Here is a 24819-nt window from a genome sequence, read left to right as displayed (position 1 = left end):
TGGTCTCACGTGATGTTATTTCTGTGTGCAGGTTTGGGACCAGCCTCTCTACTATTTTCAACGTGTAAATTATTATGTATTTCTCCAGCCTACCCTCAATAGAATACAGATTTAGGCATTTAAGTCGGTCCCAATAGTTTAGGTGTTTTACTGAGTGGATTCCAGCAGTAAAGGATCTCTGCACGCTCTCCAGGTCAGCAATTTCTCCAGCTTTGAAAGGGGCTGTCATTGTGCAACGGTATTCTACTCTAGAGAGCACAAGCGTCTTGAAAAGTATCATCATCGGTATTGCATCTCTAGTGTGAAAAGGCACCAGTCTCCGTGGTGTAGTGGTAAGACACTCGCCTGGCGTTCCGCGAGTGCTATGTCATGGGTTCGTATCCTGGCCGGGGAGGATTTTCCTTAACTGTAGTCTCTGTTTAACGCAACAGTAAAATGTGTACTTGGATGAAAAAACGAGTCTTCGCGGCAGGGGATCGTATTCCAGGGACCTGCCCGAAACGCTACGCGTACTAGTGGCTCTACAAGAATGTAACAACTCTTGTATATATCTCAAACAAAAAAAAATATTGTAGTTGTGACGGCAACTGTATTGTGTTCTTTAAAGGTAAGGTCTTCCGACATGAGTACACCCAGGTCCTTTACATTGCCTTTTCGTTCTATGTTATAATTTGACTGCGTTTTGTACGTGGTTTTTGTTTTGATATTTGCATTTTTTTCCGTAATGCAAGAGCTGGAACTTATCTTCATTAAAAAACATAATATTTTCTGTAGTCCATTGAAACACCTGATTTACATCTCATTGGAGGTTTACTGTGTTCTGTACGTTATCTACTCTCATAAAAATCCTAGTGTCATCTGCAAAGGATGATACAGTGCAATAGATTGTGTCCTTGTCTATGTCCGATATGAGGATGAGAAAAAGTACTGGAGCAAGCACAGTACCCTGGGGGACTGAGCTCTTCACGGTTGATGGACAGGGTTTTATTTTATTGACTATTACACATTGGGTTCTGTTAGTCAGGAAATTGTAGATCCATCTGCCTATTTTTTCGGTAATTCCTTTTGCACGCATTTTGTGTACAATAACACCATGGTCACATTTATCTAACGGTTTTGCGAAATCTGTGTAAATTACATCAACGTTTTGTTTGTCTTCCATAGCATCTAATGCCATGTCATAGTGGTCCAGCAGTATGCCAGGGATAACGCCAGTATTTAAGCTCTTGTCTCCAAAGAATGTGAAGGGCCCGCGATAGTGTTTTTCTTTTTACCGTTCTTGATGAATATGGAGTTCCAAGAATCCGGGCCTGGTGCAGAGTGCATAGGCACACTGTTTATGGCTTCTTCAAAATCCAGTGAGGATAGGGTGACGTCTGATATATGATTTGATGTTAGTATCATATCCATGAAAAAATTCATTTGGGTTATCAATCTTTAGTGTGTTTAGTGACTCGCTGAAAACAGAGTCGTACTGCTTCCTCAGTAACTCGCTCATTTCTTTGTTGTCATCGGTGAAAGTTCCATCTGCCTTTTGCAGGGGCCCGATACTGGATGTTTATTTTTATCTTGATTTTGCATAGGAGAACAAATATGTCTGATTTCTCTCTGTTTCACTGATGGCCTTTTGCTCTCTTTGTCTCTCTTGGATTCTGTATGATTCTTGTAGCTTTAGTTCAATTGTTTCTATTTCTCTACCTAACCTTCTGAGTTAGGGTGCGACTGTCAAGTTGTTCCACGATTCGTTTTCTTCGCCTATAGATGGAACGACGTTTCCGTTCCAGTTTGCGTCTCTTCCTCTCTCCCCCTCTTTTTTTTAGGGGGGTATGCGGTTTGAGGATATTTCTAATGCTGTTGAGGTGAGGTTAGGTCAAATTGTAAGTTGTCAGGCTCATCTAAGTCATGGTAAGTTAAGTTGTTGCAGGTTATTATAGGTTTAGTTATGATATTTTAGGTTATATTGACTTATGCTGAGTTAGGCTAGGTTATAGACTGCAGGGATTAAGGCAACAATATAAATGATTAACCATTAATACCAAAGTGAGTTGAAATAAAGTAAACTATGTATATATACGCCACAGAAGCTGCAGGATCCACCAGATAAATGGCTACTAGAGTTCACTCACACAAGATGTAGAGTAAGACAGCTCAGAAGAGAGGACGCGAGAAAGGCAGTACAGAGTAACAATCAGGTAGAGTGAGTCTTGGACACAAGTATAGTGACAGTGTCAATACTCAAGGCGCATGGAAACATAAAACATGGCAGCATGGCCCAAATTGGCAGACATTCCTTTTGCCATAAAATCCCAAAGAAGGAGGTGCTCTAATAACGTTACACAGCCTGTGTAAAACAGTATGTAACACCGGCATGTAATACCCACCGTGTGAAACACTAAAATTGGGAATGTTCAGAGATTTTGTGAGACTGGCGGCAGGAACAAGGGAGCCGAGCTGTGTTGTCAGGCTAAGGAAACACAAATTAACGACATAGGAAGAGAGAAGGACCAGGAGAGCTGCTGATCCACAACATACCAAATAATGAGTGTCCACCTTGTTTGTTATTGTTCTCTTTAAATGAGGGGATAAGAATGAGGGGACACAGTTTGAAGCTGGACATGAGAGAGAGAGAGTGAGAGAGAGAGTGAGTGAGTCTGATGTATGAATGTACCAAGTGGTATGAATGTACCAAGTGGTATGAATGTACCAAGTGGTATGAATGTACCAAGTGGTATGAATGTACCAAGTGGTATGAATGTACCAAGTGGTATGAATGTACCAAGTGGTATGAATGCATTACTAAACGAGGGGTGGGACCCAAAGCTTGGTTGTCACAGGTAGTAAGCACGGTACGAAATAACTACATCATGAATGGGAAGGGCAGCTACCCCCCCCCCCCCCCCACGTTGGTCTCTCCCTCCTCTCTTCTCACGTCAACCAAGAATCTGGCTTCCTTCAGTAAGATAAGATAAGAATGGAGAAGTCAGTTTAGAACAGGAATTCGTACAACTGGTTAGAAATGTTAAAAAAGAGATAAGGAGGAGAAAAGGAAACTATGAAGTTCGCATAGCAGAGCAAGCAAAGACAAATCCTAAAGGGTTTTTTCAGTTGTATCGAACTAAGACTAGGGAAAGGATAGGTCCATTAAAAACTGAGACAGGTCAAATAACGGATAATGACGAAGAGATCAGTAGTATTTTTAATAAATATTTTATATCTGTATTTACTAAAGAGGAACTTAACAATATGCCTTCAGCCGAGCAAGTCTATGTGGGTGGGGATGAGGACAGGTTGACTAGTTTAGCAGTTACCAGGGAGGATGTTCTTAAACAAATAGTAAAACTCAAACCAAACAAATCCCCAGGGCCGGATGAAGTGTTTGCCATGGTTATCTTGAGGTTATCTTGAGATGATTTCGGGGCTTTAGTGTCCCCACGGCCCGGTCCTCGACCTGGCCTCCACCCCCAGGAAGCAGCCCGTGACAGCTGACTAACTCCCAGGTACCTATTTACTGCTAGGTAACAGGTGCATTCAGGGTGAAAGAAACTTTGCCCATTTGTTTCTGCCTCGTGCGGGAATCGAACCCGCGCCACTGAATTACGAGTCCTGCACGCTATCCACCAGGCTACGAGGACCCTGGTAAAGGGTGCTTAAAGAATGCAAAGAGGAACTTTGCGAGCCACTGTCTACCATATTTAATAAATCAATAGAGTCCGGCAGAGTGCCAGAGTCATGGAAGGTAGCTAATGTGGTGCCAATTTTTAAGAAAGGATATTGATTACTTGCGTTAAACTATAGACCAATTAGCCTAACGTCTATTGTAGGAAAGTTACTTGAATCGATAATTGCAAATACAATTCATCTTCATCTTGAAAAACATAAATTAATAAATGATTCGCAACATGGTTTTACAAATGGTCGTTCATGTTTAACAAATTTGCTAACTTTTTATTCCAGCATAGTTGAGGCAGTTGTTAGTGGTAAGGTTTGCGATGTTGTGTACCTTGACTTTAGCTAAGCTATTGATACAGTGCCACATGAAAGACTGATTAAAAAGATAGTCTCATGGTATTGGGGGTGCTATATTAAGTTGGATTAGGGCATGGCTATTCCAAAGGAAACAGAGTTAGTATAAATGGGGTTAAGTCAGAGTGGGAAAATGTTGTAAAGTGGAGTGCCTCAAGGCTCTGTCCTGGGACCTCTGTTGTTTATAATATATATAAATTATTTAGATTCAGGTTTGGGTAGCAACATTTGCAAATTTGCCGATGATACAAAAATCGGTAGGGAAATAAACACGAAAGAAGACTCACTATCACTTCAAGTCGATCTAGATCTATCACTTCAAGTCGATCTAGATAGGGTTTTGAAATGGTCGAAAGATTGGCAGATGCAGTTTAATGCTAATAAATGTAAAGTTTTGAGGCTAGGTAATGATGATAGAGTTACAAGATACGAGCTAGATGGTGTTGAAATGGCAAAGTCGGATTGCGAAAGGGATCTGGGAGTTATGATTAGTAAGAATTTAAAACCAAAGGATCAATGCATGAATGTTCGTAATAAGGCAAATAGGACACTGGGATTTATTAATCGAAGCGTTAGTAACAAGACACCTGGTGTGGTTCTTCAGCTATATCGTGCTCTGGTTAGGCCCCATTTAAATCATGCAGTTCAATTTTGGTCGCCGTACTATAGAATGGATATAAATTCACTTGAACGTGTCCAGTGTAGGATGACAAAGTTAATTCCTCAAATTAGAAACCTGCCATATGAAGAGAGATTAACAAAGCTTAAATTGCATTGACTGGAAAGGCGAAGAGTTCGCTTAAGGTCTTAATTTTTACCATACCTGAGTACCTGAAATTTATTACTGTTAAACATCATGTTATTTTCTGCTGCCCAGTCGAAAACTTGATTAATATCTGCTTGTAGTTTTTCAATGTCTACTACAGAAATAATTTTCATGCTGATTTTTGTGTCTATCTGCAAAAGATGACACAAAGCTGTGACTTTTATTTTTTTCTATATATGATATGAGAATAAGGAAAAGCAGTGGTGCAAGGACTGTACCTTGAGGTACAGAGCTTTTAACTGCGCTTGGACTCGATTTTATTTGATTGACTGTTACTCTTTGTGTTCTGTTGTACGACAAAATGGAATATACATCGCCCTTGCTTGCTTGATTACCTGGTTGATGGGATTCTGGGAGTTCTTCTACTCCCCAAGCCCTGCCTGAGGCCAGGCTCGACTTGTGAGAGTTTGGTCCACCAGGTTGTTGCTTGGAGCGGCCCGCAGGCCCACATACCCACCACAGCCCGGCTGATCCGGAATTTCTCTTAGAAAACAGTCCAATTTTCTCTTGAAGATGTCGACGGTTGTTCCGGCAATATTTCTTATGCTCGCTGGGAGGACGTTGAACAACCGCGGACCTCTGATGTTTATACAGTGTTCTCTGATTGTGCCTATGGCACCCCTGCTCTTCACTGGTTCTATTCTGCATTTTCTTCCATATCGTTCACTCCAGTATGTTGTTATTTTACTGTGTAGATTTGGGACCTGACCCTCCAGTATTTTCCACGTGTATATTATTTGATATCTCTCTCGTCCCTTCTTTACCTGTTATTCGTGTTGACTTCAGTTTGTGGGCTTTCACTCCATGGTCACATGTATCCCCGCCTTTGTAATGTCCGTGTATAACACCTGCAATTATGTTTTTCTTCTGTTGTATCATTGATTTTGTCATAGTTGTCAAGTAGCTATGAAAGGCATGATCTCCCCGCTCTAAATCCATGTTGGCCTGGGTTGTGGAGGTCATTGGTCTCCATGTTGGCCTGGGTTGTGGAGGTCATTGGTCTCCATGTTGGCCTGGGTTGTGGAGGTCATTGGTCTCCATGAAACTGGTGACCTGACTCCTGATCACTGTCAAAAACTGTCATTATATGGGACGTTAGTGCGACTGGTCTTTAATTCTTAACAATGCTTTGCTCCCTCCCTTGTGTAAGAGAGCTATATCTGCTGATTTAAGCGCTTCTGACATCTGATTTAAGCGATTTTTTTTTTAAATCTGCAGAATTAGTGTTGATATCCGTCACATTTTCATGGGTTTGCATATCACACATAAAGAAGCTGTCTGGATCTTCCACTGCCATGCTGCTGATAGGAGTGCTAAACATGTCCTCGTACTGCTTTTTTTTTGGATTTCGCTAATTTCTTCGGCATCATTGTGTGAACCTTCACTCCTAAGCATAGATCCATTGCTGATGGAGTTTTTTGTTATTGATTTCACTTATGTGAAAATATATTTAGGATTTGTCTTTATCACCTGCATGGCTTTCTGTTCTGATCTCATTTCCCAAATCTGATAGAATTGCTTCGATCTCTGTTCTTATTCTTCAGTCTGTTTCAGTTATTCTTTCTGTGTAGGTATAGTCGTGTTTGCTTACGTATTTCAGTTATTTTTTCCTTCTTGTGTAGTGCCGTCTACATTCTCTAAGCTGATACTCTTTCTGGCTTTGTACAAAGGAACATGTTTCTGACAGACTTTATTTGCTTCGGGTCAGTTGTTGTACTCCTTACCTGCGATTTATATTACTTAAAACAGTTCCCCCTTGAATATTTGTAAGTTCCATGTTTATTTTTCAAAGTCTTTCTTTTGTTATTAAAATTAAATTTATTGAATAACCAATCTTGCTTGATTATTTTTGTAGGCCTATTACGAGTATTGATGGCAGTTGGCACTTCAGTGAGCGCGTGGTGTGAGTATGTTGTGTCTGAGGTTATAATGTCCATCATTATTTCTTCGGTATTTGTGAAGATCAGATCTAGAACATTTTCAGCCCTACTTGGCTCTCTTATCTGCTGCTTGAGCGAAAATTTGTCACTAAATCTAAGTAGTTCTCTGACCTGTGGCTGGTTATGTCCAGATAGATTTATTGGTATAATATTATGGTTTGCTATTCTCCGTCTTAAACTAGTCAGGTTGACGTCTCCTAGGAAGATAATACCTGGTAGTGCCAGATTATCGAGGCTATTCTCTATATTTTGTTTATCTGTTCTGTGAATTCCTCGCTATTGCATCTGGTGATTTGTATATCAGAATAATTACTAAGTTCACTTTAATTTTTATTTACTCCCAATATTTCCACCACCTTATTTGTAGAGTTTCGGAGCTGCGAGCCTACAAGGTCTTCTCTAATATACAGACCTACGGCTCCATGTGACCTATTTACCCTATCACACCTGTATAGACCATATCCTGGTATCGAGATATCACTGTCCATGACTTTCGGTTTATCTTCAGTCTTTTATCTTTCGGTTTATCAATGTCTCGGTTTGTTTTGCCTGTACATTGTCGAAGTTGTCATACTTCTTGAGGTTATCTTGAGATGATTTCGGGGCTTTTAGTGTCCCCGCGGCCCGGTCCTCGACCAGGCCTCCACCCCCAGGAAGCAGCCCATGACAGCTGACTAACACCCAGGTACCTATTTTACTGCTAGGTAACAGGGGCGTAGGGTGAAAGAAACTCTGCCCATTGTTTCTCGCCGGCGCCTGGGATCGAACCCAGGACCACAGGATCACAAGTCCCGCGTGCTGTCCGCTCGGCCGACCGGCTCCCTATGCTTGTGTTCCTTACATGTGTGAGAGCCCTACTTGCTTGTGTTCCTTACATGTGTGAGAGCCAGTACCATACACATGCAGGGAAGCTGCTCCTGCACCTCCAGCATCTAGATCATGAGCTCCCATAAGTGAGGAGAACTAGATGTACAATGTTTTGACCAACCAGGTGAGTGTTGTCTAGTGACAAGAGCAGCGTGTGTAGCGTCCCTGCATGGTTGATACATCCCCACCTTGTGCTCTCATCTATATAATAACACTACACTTCATATTGGGATTAATAGCTTGCCTTTCTACCGTTCGTAGAAACCTCTGCCAGTACCGTATATATCTATCTATAGGAGATAATGTCTGTCTAAACTTGGAGGCCAGACGCTTGGGACTAGTCTCACCCATGTTTGCTGGGGGACTGGTGTGGGGTGCAGGATGGACATAGGCTGGTCGGGGTAGACCTAAGATAAAAACTTCAAGAGATATTAAGAGATTGACAGTTTGTGATTTTCATAAAATCAAGCGTGAAATATATGATGAGATTCCAGTAGAATTTTTAGTGATCAAAATATATTTTCCGAGACCCGTTGTTTCAGTGCTTCCTGATGATACATTTTCGGAGATGGGGAGAGGGGGGAGGGAGGAGGGGAGGACGAGGGGATGGGAACGAGGCGGTCAAGGGGAAATGGGGGGAAAGAGTTGGGAAGAGGAGTGAAAGAGGGAAAAGATCCGGATTCATCCGGATACGTTTTCCATATATATAAACTGAAATGTCTGTGTGTATGATGGACACATTCACGGGAGACATCTCCCGTCACGCAGGGTCCAGTCGCACCTCCACAGATCTCCAGTATCATCTATTGATACTGGTAATGGCTCAAAAGGGCCACCACTTACGGGCTATTCATGCCCGTGCCACCTTTTGAGTGGCTTAATCTTTATCAATCAATCAATTTGTGTATGATGTTGGAGGAGGGTGATAAGATGGGGAGACAGCGGGGGAGGGGGGAGGGAGGGAGGCGAGTAAGCAGGGTATGTAGGGAGAGAGGAAAAGAGAGGGGGGGTAGAATGGCGTGTGAGGGGGGGACACCCGGCCACCGCCGGGTAGTCCAGTCCGTCCTCCTAATGTTTCCCAACGTCAAGAAAACGATCAATGTAAAGTGCCCTCTCCTAACCTACCAGAGGACCCAAAACAGAAAACGAGACAGTACGTCACCTTTGCGAGCCGCTTCCATTTTCTAGTTCGACAGTTTTTGGTCTTATGTAACACATGCGAGCGAAATGCGACGTTCTTTGTAGGAGGAGAGGTTGGGTAGTGTGTGCGCGCGCGCACATACGCGGGGCTCTAATATCATGTCGTTACCGTTGGATGCTTCCCGTATTCTATTTCTTTCTTTATTATGCACCCCATACCCATCCCGTGGGCGGTGGTGGAAAGGGTTACAGAGGTACTTTACAGAGGTACTTAAGTAATGGGTTCAGGAACTGAACCCCAGAGTTCGTTTAGCTAAGCAAGTGACAATCTTTTGAAGCTAGGTACACAATTGTTAATGTTATATATACATGTACATATACATATACAATCATATACACAAATACATATATCAATAATCTTTATATATCACAAGTGATTCCGTAGCAAGTGGAGTATTCGACAGTCACTTTCAGTGTAGGCACAGAATATACTATAATACTGAAGTCGTTGGATATAAAGTATACTTGTAAGTGAACTCTTGCTAGTTAAGAGTATTATCGTTTAGTAAAGTGTGTTATCGTTTAGTAAAGTGTGTTATCGTTTAGTAAAGTGTGTTATTGTTTAGTAAAGTGTGTTATTGTTTAGTAAAGTGTGTTATTGTTTAGTAAAGTGTGTTATCGTTTAGTAAAGTGTGTTATCGTTTAGTAAAGTGTGTTATTGTTTAGTAAAGTGTGTTATTGTTTAGTAAAGTGTGTTATCGTTTAGTAAAGTGTGTTATCGTTTAGTAAAGTGTGTTATTGTTTAGTAAAGTGTTTGATATGTCGACAGAACACCCTGGCCCAGCAAGCCAAGCGCGCGCTCTCCCGCATGGAGTGCAGGAGATACAAGGACAAGAAGAAGGATGACAAACACATCGTTAAAGTCAAACTCAAGAAGAAGGTAAAACTTACTACGGGTGAAGGTGGAGGCGGAGGTTGTGGTGGAGGTGGTGGAGAAGATGGGGGAGGTAGTGGTGGAGAAGGTTGTAAAGCTGGAGAAGACCAAGACGAAGAGGACGAAGAGGGTAGCCACGAGATATCAGTCCTCTCTGAAGGTCCTGAGGTGAGTTGTCCAATGTGGGTGTTGCTGTTATTAGGTCCCCCCGGTAGTTATTAGGTCTCCCTGGTAGTTATTAGGTCTCCCTGGTAGTTATTAGGTCCCCCCGGTAGTTATTAGGTCCTCCCGGTAGTTATTAGGTCTCCCCGATAGTTATTAGGTCCTCCCGGTAGTTATTAGGTTCTCCCGGTAGTTATTAGGTCCTCCCGGTAGTTATTAGGTCTCCCCGGTAGTTATTAGGTCCTCCCGGTAGTTATTAGGTCCCCCCGGTAGTTATTAGGTTCTCCCGGTAGTTATTAGGTCCTCCCGGTAGTTATTAGGTCTCCCCGGTAGTTATTAGGTCCTTCCGGTAGTTATTAGGTCTCCCAGGTAGTTATTGGGTCCCCTTGGTAGTTATTAGGTCCCCTTGGTAGTTATTAGGTCCCCTTGGTAGTTATTAGGTCCCCTTGGTAGTTATTAGGTCTCCCCGGTAGTTATTAGGTCCTCCCGGTAGTTATTAGGTCTCCCCGGTAGTTATTAGGTCCTCCCGGTAGTTATTAGGTCTCCCCGGTAGTTATTAGGTCCTCCCGGTAGTTATTAGGTCTCCCCGGTAGTTATTAGGTCTCCCCGGTAGTTATTAGGTCCCCCCGGTAGTTATTAGGTCCCCCCGGTAGTTATTAGGTCCCCCGGTAGTTATTAGGTCCCCCGGTAGTTATTAGGTCCCCCCGGTAGTTATTAGGTCCCCCCGGTAGTTATTAGTTCCCCCGGTAGTTATTAGGTCCCCCCGGTAGTTATTAGGTCCCCCCGGTAGTTATTAGGTCCCCCGGTAGTTATTAGGTCTCCCCGGTAGTTATTAGGTCCCCCGGTAGTTATTAGGTCCCCCCGGTAGTTATTAGGTCCCCCGGTAGTTATTAGGTCCCCCGGTAGTTATTAGGTCCCCCAGTAGTTATTAGGTCCCCCCGGTAGTTATTAGGTCCCCCGGTAGTTATTAGGTCCCCCCAGTAGTTATTAGGTCCCCCGGTAGTTATTAGGTCCTCTCGGTAGTTATTAGGTCTCCCCGGTAGTTATTAGGTCCTCCTGGTAGTTATTAGGTCTCCCCGGTAGTTATTAGGTCCCCTGGTAGTTATTAGGTCCCCCCGGTAGTTATTAGGTCTCCCCGGTAGTTATTAGGTCCCCCTGGTAGTTATTAGGTCCTCCCGGTAGTTATTAGGTCTCCCCGGTAGTTATTAGGTCCCCTGGTAGTTATTAGGTCCCCCCGGTAGTTATTAGGTCCCCTGGTAGTTATTAGGTCCTCCCGGTAGTTATTTGGTCTCCCCGGTAGTTATTAGGTCCCCCTGGTAGTTATTAGGTCCCCCGGTAGTTATTAGGTCTCCCTGGTAGTTATTAGGTCCCCCGGTAGTTATTAGGTCCCCCGGTAGTTATTAGGTCCTCCCGGTAGCTATTAGGTCCTCCCGGTAGTTATTAGGTCCCCCCGGTAGTTATTAGGTCCTCTCGGTAGTTATTAGGTCCCCCCGGTTGTTATTAGGTCTCCCTTGTAGTTATTAGGCCCTCCCGGTAGTTATTAGGTCCCCCCCGGTAGTTTTAGGTTTCCCCGGTAGTTATTAGGTCCTCCCGGTAGTTATTAGGTTTCCCCGGTAGTTATTAGGTCCCCCCGGTAGTTATTAGGTCCCCCGGTAGTTATTAGGTCCCCCCGGTAGTTATTAGGTTTCCCCAGTAGTTATTAGGTCCCCCCGGTAGTTATTAGGTTTCCCCGGTAGTTATTAGGTCCCCCCGGTAGTTATTAGGTCCCCCCGGTAGTTATTAGGTCCCCCCGGTAGTTATTAGGTCCCCCCGGTAGTTATTAGGTCCTCCCGGTAGTTATTAGGTCCCCCTGGTAGTTATTAGGTCTCCCTGGTAGTTATTAGGTCCTCCCAGTAGTTATTAGGTCCCCCCGGTAGTTATTAGGTCCCCCGGTAGTTATTAGGTCCCCCCGGTAGTTATTAGATCCCCCCAGTAGTTATTAGGTTTCCCCGGTAGTTATTAGGTCCCCCGGTAGTTATTAGGTCCCCCGGTAGTTATTAGATCCCCCGGTAGTTATTAGGTCCCCCGGTAGTTATTAGGTCCTCCCGGTAGTTATTAGGTCCCCCCGGTAGTTATTAGGTCCTCCCGGTAGTTATTAGGTCCCCCCGGTAGTTATTAGGTCCCCCCGGTAGTTATTAGGTCCCCCCGGTAGTTATTAGGTCCCCCCGGTAGTTATTAGGTCCCCCCGGTAGTTATTAGGTCTCCCCGGTAGTTATTAGGTTCCCCGGTAGTTATTAGGTCCCCCCGGTAGTTATTAGGTCCCCCCGGTAGTTATTAGGTCCCCCCGGTAGTTATTAGGTCTCCCCGGTAGTTATTAGGTCCCCTGGTAGTTATTAGGTCCCCCCGGTAGTTATTAGGTCCCCTGGTAGTTATTAGGTCCTCCCGGTAGTTATTTGGTCTCCCCGGTAGTTATTAGGTCCCCCTGGTAGTTATTAGGTCCCCCGGTAGTTATTAGGTCTCCCTGGTAGTTATTAGGTCCCCCGGTAGTTATTAGGTCCCCCCGGTAGTTATTAGGTCCTCCCGGTAGCTATTAGGTCCTCCCGGTAGTTATTAGGTCCCCCCGGTAGTTATTAGGTCCTCTCGGTAGTTATTAGGTCCCCCCGGTTGTTATTAGGTCTCCCTTGTAGTTATTAGGCCCTCCCGGTAGTTATTAGGTCCCCCCCGGTAGTTTTAGGTTTCCCCGGTAGTTATTAGGTCCTCCCGGTAGTTATTAGGTTTCCCCGGTAGTTATTAGGTCCCCCCGGTAGTTATTAGGTCCCCCCGGTAGTTATTAGGTCCCCCCGGTAGTTATTAGGTTTCCCCAGTAGTTATTAGGTCCCCCCGGTAGTTATTAGGTTTCCCCGGTAGTTATTAGGTCCCCCCGGTAGTTATTAGGTCCCCCCGGTAGTTATTAGGTCCCCCCGGTAGTTATTAGGTCCCCCCGGTAGTTATTAGGTCCTCCCGGTAGTTATTAGGTCCCCCTGGTAGTTATTAGGTCTCCCTGGTAGTTATTAGGTCCTCCCAGTAGTTATTAGGTCCCCCCGGTAGTTATTAGGTCCCCCGGTAGTTATTAGGTCCCCCCGGTAGTTATTAGATCCCCCCAGTAGTTATTAGGTTTCCCCGGTAGTTATTAGGTCCCCCGGTAGTTATTAGGTCCCCCGGTAGTTATTAGATCCCCCGGTAGTTATTAGGTCCCCCGGTAGTTATTAGGTCCTCCCGGTAGTTATTAGGTCCCCCCGGTAGTTATTAGGTCCTCCCGGTAGTTATTAGGTCCCCCCGGTAGTTATTAGGTCCCCCCGGTAGTTATTAGGTCCCCCCGGTAGTTATTAGGTCCCCCCGGTAGTTATTAGGTCCCCCCGGTAGTTATTAGGTCTCCCCGGTAGTTATTAGGTTCCCCGGTAGTTATTAGGTCCCCCCGGTAGTTATTAGGTCCCCCCGGTAGTTATTAGGTCCCCCCGGTAGTTATTAGGTCCCCCCGGTAGTTATTAGGTCTCCCCGGTAGTTATTAGGTTTCCCCGGTAGTTATTAGGTTTCCCCTGTAGTTATTAGGTCCCCCCGGTAGTTATTAGGTCCCCCTGGTAGTTATTAGGTCCCCCCAGTAGTTATTAGGTCCCCCGGTAGTTATTAGGTCTCCCTGGTAGTTATTAGGTCTCCCTGGTAGTTATTAGGTCCCCCGGTAGTTATTAGGTCCTCCCGGTAGTTATTAGGTCCCCCGGTAGTTATTAGGTCCCCCCGGTAGTTATTAGGTCTCCCCGGTAGTTATTAGGTCTCTCCGGTAGTTATTAGGTCTCCCCGGTAGTTATTAGGTCCCCCTGGTAGTTATTAGGTCCCCCTGGTAGTTATTAGGTCTCCCCGATAGTTATTAGGTCTCCCCGGTAGTTATTAGGTCTCCCCGGTAGTTATTAGGTCCCCCCGGTAGTTATTAGGTCTCCCCGGTAGTTATTAGGTCCCCCCGGTAGTTATTAGGAATCTCAGATTTAATTTCGATGATTAGCAACTTATTCCAAAACTCTCAAAGCCAATCTTTTTTCAACTTTATTAAAATCTGATACATTTTTAATTCTCATAAATGTGAGTTATCATGTACATAGAAAACATGATCAAGTTCTTTATGTATACTTTTTAGGCTTGTATTATGTTAAAGTTTTGGACTGTGCATGTATTTAGGTAGCATGTATAATAATTTGAAGCAAATGTATGCATAAAATAAATGGAAATTAATGTTAATGTATAATTTATTTTTCATTTTAGAGAAATTTGGCAAGTTTTAGCTCATTTTCAGAGCACTTGCTTACGAAATGAAGAGTTAATTATTCTTCAAGTTCCTGTAATATCAGAAATGGAGGATTTATAATGAATTTACATGAGAAATTGATGTCAGTAGCCTAATGAACTCTTGTTCATAAACAAATCAGATATTCTTGTTTTGCAAGTGCCATGTGTGTTTACCAGTTGTGACTGAGTAGTGTGTGTGTGTGTGGCAGGTGTGTGTGGTGTGTCTGGAGGAGTACCGCCCCCACCAGGAGCTACGCGTCCTGCCCTGTAAACATGAGTTCCACCGCGCCTGCGTCGACCCCTGGCTGCTCCAGCACCGCACCTGCCCCCTCTGTAACTACAACATTATAGGTCAGTAGTCATTATTACTGTGGTCAGTGTGGGCGGCTAAACCCCCGTCGCGCTCTCATAAATCATGTTTCATTATTTTGGAACTTGCTGATCATTGTAGCTCATTTTAAGTCATACTTGAGCACGGTTGCCCAACCACTTGGTCTGGTCGGTAGAGCGACGGTCACGCTTCTTGGACTTTCCCGCTTTCAATCCCCGACTGTCCAACTGGTTGGGGGCACCATTCCTTCCCTCCGGCCTGTCCCTTCCATGTGCTATAGTCTTAGTGCTTTCTCCTGGTAATTACCTACATTGAACATGGTTGACCAATTAGTTAAATTGTTTCATCTTGCGTAGTAAAGTATTATATCAGTCGCCATAATTGGTGGTTATACACCACTCTTGCTAATGCTTATCAAGCATCTAACGTACCTCAATATGTTAGCATTGCTACTTGATGGAATTTTTGTTATAGTCTATGATATTATACAGTATATGTATAAGATAACAGTAATGTCGTAGAGGTTAGATATCACAAACTACACTAGCATCATATAGCCAAGACCAACATCAACCTTACATTGTGATAATTATAAATATGGAAAGCTTTCGTTTCCTGAAAATAATACATAATATTATTTTTCCGCGGCGCGTGTCCAGAGGGCTGCTACGAGAGTCCGCCGGCTACCTGTGCCTCGGGCTCATCGTTGACCCACGGCGCCCACCTCTACAGCATGCCAGCCCACGCCCAGTACGTGCTGGCCCCCTCCAACCCCGCCCACGCCTGCGGCCACCCTGGGTGCGCTGTTCATGCTGGCCTGGGAGGGGCTATACCCGGGTATGCCGGCCTCGGCTACAGTCCGCTTCCCCCGGGGTATATCAGCCCTCCACCGGGGTATACTAGTCCTAATATCGGGTATGCCAGCCCCGACCCTGGGTATACGGGTATGGTGAGTGGGTACACCAGTCCCACTGTTGGGTATACTAGTCCTGCAGGTGAATACAATACCCCCACGAGCGGGTACATGAGCCCCAGTGGTGGGTACTCAGTGTCGCGAGGTGGACATACCAGCCCCCGCGGTGGGTACCTCGGCACCACAGGCGGGTATTGTGGTTCGGTGAGCGGGTATGGTAATCCAGTTGGAGGATATGGGGTGGTACCAATGTGTGGATATGGCTCAGGTGGTGCGGGTAGTGGATGCGGATTGGGGTGTGTGGGTATTTGTCATCATGACTCGTCGCTTCTCCACGACGCCTGCCTCATGTACCCACCAGCCCCTACCCACAACCCACGATGTGGTCACGCCCACACGCAGCCACCTCACGCCCACGCCGCCCACCCTCAACCTCCGGGATCCAGCAGTGAAGAGGCGGAACACCAGTTTGTGGTAAGTAGATTTATATATTATCAGGGCCTCTCCCTTAACCCTCACCCTCGTTAGTATGGCCTCACAAGCTTTACATATCTACTTACCCTTCGCATATCTACTTACCCTACACATATCTACTTACCCTACACATATCTACTTACCCTTCACATATCTACTTACCCTTCACATATCTACTTACCCTACACATATCTACTTACCCTTCACATATCTACTTACCCTTCACATATCTACTTACCCTTCACATATCTACTTACCCTTCACATATCTACTTACCCTACACATATCTACTTACCCTACACATATCTACTTACCCTTCACATATCTACTTACCCTTCACATATCTACTTACCCTACACATATCTACTTACCCTTCACATATCTACTTACCCTTCACATATCTACTTACCCTTCACATATCTACTTACCCTTCACATATCTACTTACCCTACACATATCTACTTACCCTACACATATCTACTTATCCTACACACACACATCTACTTACCCTACACATTTATATATATATATATATATATATATATATATATATATATATATATATATATATATATATATATATATATATATATATATATATATATACACACACACACACACACATACTATTAGCTGCTTCTTAATATTTAGATTGTAACTGCTGCTTAAAATCAGGTTATACCTTATCAATTTAAATTTTGACACCGATGTATAAATTACACACACTGGATGTGTGACTGTGGCACTGTGTAGGGTTGTCACTGGTACTCTCAACTTTAGCTATTTTATTATTCAGAAATTGCTGATTTACAATACCTTATCTTCAAGTGCAGTAAATTTAGATTTTGTGCGTGTTTTAGATTGCTACAAACCATAATAGATAGATATTGAAGATAGTAGTAGATAGTGTTTACAGATACTCCATACTAATCACGCACTAACCATATACCTCAGTGTTCAGAAGAGTCTGCTTATAGTCACCTAGAGGACTACACCATTAGTTTAATTTGACTCATATAATTTGCTTCCCATATCCGTCTTGCGAAATTTAAAGGTTACAGAGGCCACATATGTTGTTGAATATGACCGAAGGGGTAAGATTAATGATTCTAGCACGAATCTTCTATATAGATTTCTTATGTTTCTCTTCACTGTCGAGGGTAATTGAAAAATTAACTCTCCAAAGTTCATTTTCTCATTTATGGTCTGACGCCTAGAAGTGTTTTGCAAGAGACTTCTTACATTTTCAAAGACAAATTTTTACAAACTCCGTTTCATACTTATATTCGTTTTTGGGTGAGGTTTCCACTTGGGTCACCTTGTTCGCGTACCCTCCGTGTTTAATAGTTTATCTTTATCTACCATGTCGATTCCTCTTAAAATTTTGTAGGTAGTGGTCATGTCTCCCCGAGCTCTCTGTTCCAGCGACATGAGGTGCATTTTACGCAGCCTTTCCTCGTAACTCATGCCTCTTAGTTCTGGGACTAGCCTAGTGGCATATCCCTTATTTCTCCAATTTAGTTTTGTGATTGATAGATTGATTGACAACACAAATGCATTTGGGTGAGGTGACAGAACTCAAATCAATGGGTAAAGATAATTTTACATAAAACACGAATCAATAGGTACATTGCGTATTTTCTCTTCTTGCTTCTGTGTTGGTTCTGGGTCTTGAAGTAGGTAGAATGTAATTGTGTTAATTGGCTGTTGATTGTTGGTCTTGACTTTTTGATGTGAAGTGCCTCGCTGATGTCGAGTCTCCTGCTGTCGCTGTATCTATCGATAGTTTCTGTGTTGCTTGTTAAGATTTCTCTGGTGTTGGTCTGGTTGTGTGAGGAGATTATATGCTGCTTGATGGCGCCCTGTTGTTTGTGCACTGTTGCAACATATCACAACGTATCCGCAGCTATATCCCCAACATATTCTGGGGTGAGGAGTTTTCAGCTGCATATTGGCTTGGGGACCATTCAAGCTTGTTCGTATTTGTGTTGCTCACGTGGCCCCACAAAGTGAGGTGATTCGATGAAGTAACTACGCCCAAGCTTACCACCAAGTGCCGTCGGAACGTTGGGGATATAGTCTCGGCTACCAATGTCTTTTGTATGGTCACGGTTGGTCGAGTGGTTAAATTACCGGGTACGCTAGTTGGATAGTGCTCCTGGCTGTCTGGGTTCGAATCCTTCAGGGGTGTGGAGTTTTCAATTGCATATTGGCTTGAGGACCATTCAAGCTTATTCGCATATATATTATATATATATAATATAAATACGGTAACTCAATCTGGTGGGACAGGCACATCTCCTGTGCCAGGCGAGTACGACGGGCTCGCCATAGCCTGTGCTGCTGGCAAATGTGTCCTCTCAGTAGCTGAATCTAACACAACATGCTCGGACACAAACTCAGAACTCTCCATTATAAAGTCTTTTCCTATTCGTCAGCTGGTGCATATCACATCTAGAACAACTAATTTCGAACGTTTAGGCCTTTAGGCGTGTATTTGCGGTTTAGAATCTGGTATATTGAAGAAATGTTAGCATAATATTACGCTTGACATGTGTGTATTTCCGCAACATTTGTCTTCACACGACGTGTTTACCAACAGTCGCGTCCGTACATTGCTGCTGCTCCTTCTTCACTGCCACATGCACGTAGCTGCTCACGCGTCTCTATATTAGAGCGTCATAAGCGGGATGAAAGAAGGATAAGAAAGCAGTTGGAGAGTGCCTGGAAGCTGGCATGGTCAGGCATCTCCATTTTAGTTGAGGGCCATCTTTCACTGACTATGTTTTTGGCTCTCCTTTACTCCTTGTCAAGATCACAAAAATTTCCACAAAACTTGTGCGTGAATTAAGATGTTCTTGTATTCTTTTGGTCAGTGTGGAAATTGAGTTTCTAATGTGGGGTGATGATGGAGCAAGTGGAGGGTGCTACGAGATGCCTCTACCGTCACGTCTGCCATTGCCCTTAATGCTTGTCAAATTTTTAACTCAAACTCTGAATATAATGTGAGAGTGGAGGCTAAATAAACACTTGGTCTCTCATGCTAGGTCACTTGTATTAAAAGATTGTGTTTGCGTATGTGAGCTCAACTAAACTTTTCAATACTTTTTTTTTAACCGATAGATATTTGTTTATAAATCGCCAATTGTAGCTCCCTAAAACACCGAAAACTAGGTCTGCCAGTGCAGACTGCCCATCACATGCCTCTGTATGACTAACCAACCTGTGTCATGGGGATTTTTTAGCATCACCTAGTTATCTTTTTTGACAGTGTACTCTACTTCATATAGTCTAGGGTAGCTGCACTAATGCAGATGTACCTCATATCTTAATAAAAAAAAAATCCATTCATTAAGGAATGAAACTAGGTTCATTCCATAACTTTTACGGACAAAGTCATTGCGTTTCATTAAAATCAGCAGAACTCGTCCAAGGGAACATACCAAAGGTTGTCTTTAACCAGACGCATAAAGTGCCGTCACCAAACACAGTATCGCATCTATTTTGGTTATTTACCCGGGTGTCGACATTCCAGGCGCGTCTCCCTGGCTATATATAACACACCACCCCCATAAAAACACGCTATTTTTGAACTTGTCATAAGTGTTAATTTTTATAGCTATTCACACCCTGTTTGGGTTTAACGAAGAACATATATATAATTTGTTTTATGATGAATCGCAATTTTATTCCATCTTAAACGCACAGACGGTTTGGTTGTGGTGAATTTCAAGGTTAATATTCCTTGTTAATGTCATTCATACTGAGCTAGATTATAGTGTTTCACTCTCAAGCAAACACACTCAAGGAGTTCTTGATTTGTATCGCAGGGAAGAACCGTTTCTCTTCTGTTTTTTTTCTTATTTTACCGTTGCCTGTTCATGCATTATTGACTTCATTTATCATGACTCAAGGCTCGTGGCACGAACGTTGTGCGCGCGTGCATGCTTACCGGCTTGTGCGTGTCCTTGTGAAGCCATTCATTCACTGTTGAACCTGCCGCCTGCCCCCTCCACCACACCCCAACCTCCCTACTGTCTTTGCTTTTGGCATCTGAAAGCTTTCACAGAGAAATTTGTCAGCATTTCAAAGAAATATGACGATACTGTCTCTTTTTATGCAAATACTTGTAAACAACAAAATGTACGAAGCCGTTTTTGAGAATTAAAGAAGGGTATGAGGTGGTGTTACGGGAAGGGAGGGGCGGGGGTGAGGTGCGGGGAGGGGCGGGGGTGAGGTGCGGGGAGGGGCGGGGGTGTGGTGCGGGGAGGGGCGGGGGTGTGGTGCGGGGAGGGGCGGGGGTGAGGTGCGGGGAGGGGCGGGGGTGAGGTGCGGGGAGGGGCGGGGGTGTGGTGCGGGGAGGGGCGGGGGTGAGGTGCGGGGAGGGGCGGGGGTGTGGTGCGGGGAGGGGCGGGGGTGTGGTGCGGGGAGGGGCGGGGATGCGCTGGTGTTTGAGCTAAGAATACACCTTGGCCCCCCTCATTATGCCTCTCTCACGCCGCCTCACGCACCAGCTTCTCTCTATGTCCATCTTTCTCTCCTTCCCTCCATTTTCATATTTTCTCTCGTTTTGTCTTGCGTGTCTATACTCTCTTTGTAATATATATATAGCAAAAAGAGGCCAATAGTCACTGATCTGTTAAAGATATTTTAACTTATATATAACACCTATGCAATTTCCTGACGATACTTCCTTAATCTATTCAGACCCCAACCCCCATACACGAAATAATACTGTAAATAATGAATTAAAAACAGTCCACTCGTGGATATCAACCAGCAAACTCACATTAAATATGGCAAAGACCTACTACATTTTATTTGGAAGTAAATCATCCAACCAAATCCAACTTCAGATAGGTAATGTTAACATTAACAATAAAACTGATGAAGGTCTTTTGGTCTTGGCCTATACATAGACAGGAAACTAAGCTTCAACATCCACATACAACACAGACAAAAGTATAAAAAAACGGTCGGTATACTCTCTAAAATAAGATGATGTGTTCCCCACTCTGCTCTCCTCTCTTTATACTACACACTAATCTATTACTATCTTACATACAGTATATGTGCATGTGGTTCAACCACTGCAAGGTTGCGGGTGCAAGGATGAGGGTTCAACCCCAAGTCCATCATCACCCAGCAAAAATCTGCTATCAGAACTATAACAAACTCTGTCTTCAGACAACACACCGCCCTTTTGTATAGGTTAAGTAATAATTGTAATTAAGAAGCAATAAGATGCTTATCTTAACATATTAAGAAGGCTAGGTGAGGTCGGTGTTTTCTATGAAGCTTTTCAAGGTAAACTAAAATATTCACAATCAATTAGTATGTCACATATGCACTTATTAAATAAGTCAATATTGACTGTAAGCAAGTGCGAGAACGGGTTGCTATATTACACCTTACCTTCCATACTCTTTGCCTTCTTCTTATCTTCCTCTTAAGATTTCTGTCTCCTTACCTCTCTTGCCTTACTTAATACTATTGCCTTCCTCGACTCATCACAATCGACTTGATAATGGTCCAGGATGGACCGAAACATCGTCTCCTAAATTTATAGTGTGTGGTTTGGTCAACATTAGATGGAGGATTATATATGACTACTGCTACTATTCTAGGTCCTCCCCTTCATCATGGTGCCTCTTATCATAGTGTCCCTGATCTCCTTGTAGGCATTTCTTCAAAACTTCATTCTTTTCTCATCATTAGGGCTCTATTGTGCTCTTTCCCCAAGTTCACTTGCTTTGTTTGTAATCCCATCTGGGTTTAAGTAAATTACTTTGAAGCTGACACTCTTCTGTCCAGTCTCAGTTACCTTTACTGTCCCTGGAATAGCGGGAATAGGGGAGGGGGGGCAGGGTCATGGATGGGGGGTTATCTTATCTTGAGGTTATCTTGAGATGATTTCGGGGCTTTAGTGTCCCCGCGGCCCGGTCCTCGACCAGGCCTCCACCCCCAGGAAGCAGCCCGTGACAGCTGACTAACTCCCAGGTACCTATTTACTGCTAGGTAACAGGGGCATTCAGGGTGAAAGAAACTTTGCCCATTTGTTTCTGCCTCGTGCGGGAATCGAACCCGCGCCACAGAATTAAGAGTCCTGCGCGCTATCCACCAGGCTACGAGGCCCCAAAGGGGAGAGGGGGGGCAGAGAAGATGTGATAAGGAAGGGGGGGGGGGGCTTAGAGGATCTGAGGTGGGGGTGGGGGGCTGGGAGGATCTGGGATGTGTGGATGCTAGGGTCTAGGATAGGAGGTGATGGGAGGGTCTGGTATGGGGGAGCAGGTAGGGCATGGGATGTAGGGGGCAGAGAGGGGAATGAAGGATTAAATTCGAAGTTGAATGATTAACGATACATGCAGCTCTTGATAAAAATGAGTTTCCTGTTGGTTTATTTGTTGACCTGCGTAAGGGTTTTGACACTGTCAACCACCAAAACCTTCTTAAATTGCATCATTACGGAGTCAGAGGTCACTCCCTCCAATTCCTTCAGTCTTACCTTAATGACAGGCTCCAGTATGTTTCTGTGATTAATTCTATTTCTCCCACCCTACCCATCAACATTGGTATTCCACAGGGCAGCATACTTGGCCCTCTCCTCTTTCTCATATACTGTACATTAATGACCTTCCAAATGCCTCTCAACACCTCAAACCAATCTTATTTGCTGATAACACAACCTTCATTTCCCCCAGTCCTGACCCTCTTGCCCTAAATGTTAAAGTGAATGCCAAACTTAATAAAGTCCGTCTTTGGCTAACTGCTAATAAACTCACCCTTAAAATTGACAAAACTTGTTATATTTTATTTGGTAATAAATCCTCAAATCAAATTAATCTAAGAATAAGCAATATCCAGATCAGTAACAAAGTTGATGGCAAATTCCTTGGTGTTCTCTTCGATAAGAAGCCGAATTTCCAGGGACACATTCTAAATATGGCAAGAAAAAGTTGCCAAAACTGTCGGCATTCTTTCTAAGATCAGATATTATGTACCTCGCTCTGCCCTGGTGACGCTTTATTACTCTCTCATCTATCCTTTTCTCAATTATGGTATTTGTGCTTGGGGTTTTACTATCCAAAATCATTTATGTCCTCTAATTACTCAACACAAAGCTGCTATTAGAACAATATCTAACTCTAGCCCCAGACAGCACTCGGTACCCTTACTCAAATCTTTGAATATGTTAGATATTAAGTCACTGCACATCCTCTCAGGTGTACTCTATATATTTAAAACTCTGAACTGCAATGTAAATCCTAACCTTAAAAACTTCCGAGAAGGTTGTGGCTCCCCCATTCCATTCCCTCTCCTTTTGTCCCTATTTTGCTTTTACTGGGCCCCTTGTCATGTCCCTCTGCAGAAACACATCCATGTATTCTCTTACCTCCAGAAGACAGCTCTTCCTGTATAGAATTGCCTCTTTTGTTGCCTCATCCGTGAGCACTATCTTTATCAGTCGCTTCCTTTCCTTCTTGTAACCACCTAGCCTGAGATCCTTCTCGATGCTGCTATCAGCTTCCACCATATGTAAACCCTCCAAGACCTTTGTCACAATTGCTTGGACCTTTTCCACTCCTGGTTGGAGCCTTCCAGTTCCTGAACTACCACAGCTCTCTCTTTCCAGCAGCTGTATAGGTACTTTGAAGCTTCCTGGGAAGTAGCTGCTTTCATAGTTGCTTCTTTCAACGCAGCCATAGCATCTGGGGTGTTTTGAAGCATTTCTGCAAACAAGGGTTCCCTTGGAATGAGCACAGATGGATGGATAGATATATGGATAGACAGAAGGGATAGATGGATATGTAAAGGGGTGGATATGTGGAGGGGTGGATAGATGGAATACCTTAAGTATATGCCTACATAAAATTTTTCATCTCTTTACAGAGCGTTGAGGTTCAACATCATCATGGTGCAGCTGCCAGTAGTGGTAGCAGTGGCCGTGCCACCTGTGGTTCTTCCAACACAAGTGCCAACACCAGCACCACCACCTGTCCACGACCCGTCACATTCCAGGCTGGTTTGGGGGGACGTGGACCCCTCCCAGCAGCCCCCTTAAGTCAGGAACAGCTGGAACCTTTTCTTGCAGCTCTTGCAGCACTTCAGGAGGAGCAACGGTGTGGCAATAGTGAGACAAGTGACTCCTCTTCTCTGGATAATTTGTCTTGTGAGGTCCACCCACCCACCACACCTCGTACCTCTCTTGAATCCCTGCAGGAACGTATACCTCGACTCCGCCAACCTCGACTTCGCCATGGCCATGCCTCGGATGGGTCACCAGGGGTAGATGAAGGAAGACTTCACATTAGCAAGCGAGGGCTGCGTCGAGCCACTTGGTGCAGTACAGGCATTAGCCTAGTACACTCAATGGATCCCCCTGGGTCCCTTGGGAATTCCATAGCAGTGCAGCAGCCTGACGAAGCTGCACAGATTGCATTAGGAACCCATCTTGTTACCTTTCAAGTAGCTAGCGGAGCTGCAAAAATTACTGCTGATAGTAGTAGTGGAGGTGAGGCACACAAAGCTGGTAGACGACCCCAGTTTGTACCTATTTCCCAGACAGCAACACTACACCTCAAACAAAACCTCCAGGATCCTCCTAGAATCTCAACACATTCAGGTAGGTCAAGTAGTTCTAAGACAGTTCCAATGAACATAATGATAATATGAGAGTTATGGCCAACTAGAACCATAGTTATCCAGTGCCTCATTTACATCAATTATATTTTTTTTTAGTAGTGATAATACTGGCTGTGGGTGAAAAAGATAGTGTTTCAGGGATATGTAATTGCATCTAAGTGTATCTTTCTTTCTTTAGAAATTGTATTATATAGGTTTACAAAATTCTGTATGCAATCCAGAAAATGCTGAAGTGCTTAAAAGCCTATTCTTCTATAAACAGTAGTTAAATTC

General features: G+C 43.9%; 1 protein-coding gene across 1 annotated transcript in view; it reads left to right on the top strand.

Annotated features, from left to right (window-relative positions):
- The window catches only part of LOC123762710 (E3 ubiquitin-protein ligase ZNRF3), a 386641-nt gene that overhangs the window by 358803 nt on the left and 3019 nt on the right, over window positions 1-24819 (top strand). The window contains exons 3-6 of the mRNA XM_045749417.2: window positions 9626-9898; window positions 14395-14536; window positions 15176-15903; window positions 23794-24526. Coding sequence (XP_045605373.2) covers window positions 9626-9898; window positions 14395-14536; window positions 15176-15903; window positions 23794-24526 — 1876 coding nt within the window. The remainder of the gene's footprint in view (window positions 1-9625; window positions 9899-14394; window positions 14537-15175; window positions 15904-23793; window positions 24527-24819) is intronic.

Source organism: Procambarus clarkii, chromosome 27, assembly GCF_040958095.1.
Source record: "Procambarus clarkii isolate CNS0578487 chromosome 27, FALCON_Pclarkii_2.0, whole genome shotgun sequence".
In the NCBI taxonomy this organism is placed as follows: Eukaryota; Metazoa; Arthropoda; class Malacostraca; order Decapoda; family Cambaridae; genus Procambarus; species Procambarus clarkii.
This window is presented reverse-complemented; position numbering and strand designations above follow the sequence as displayed.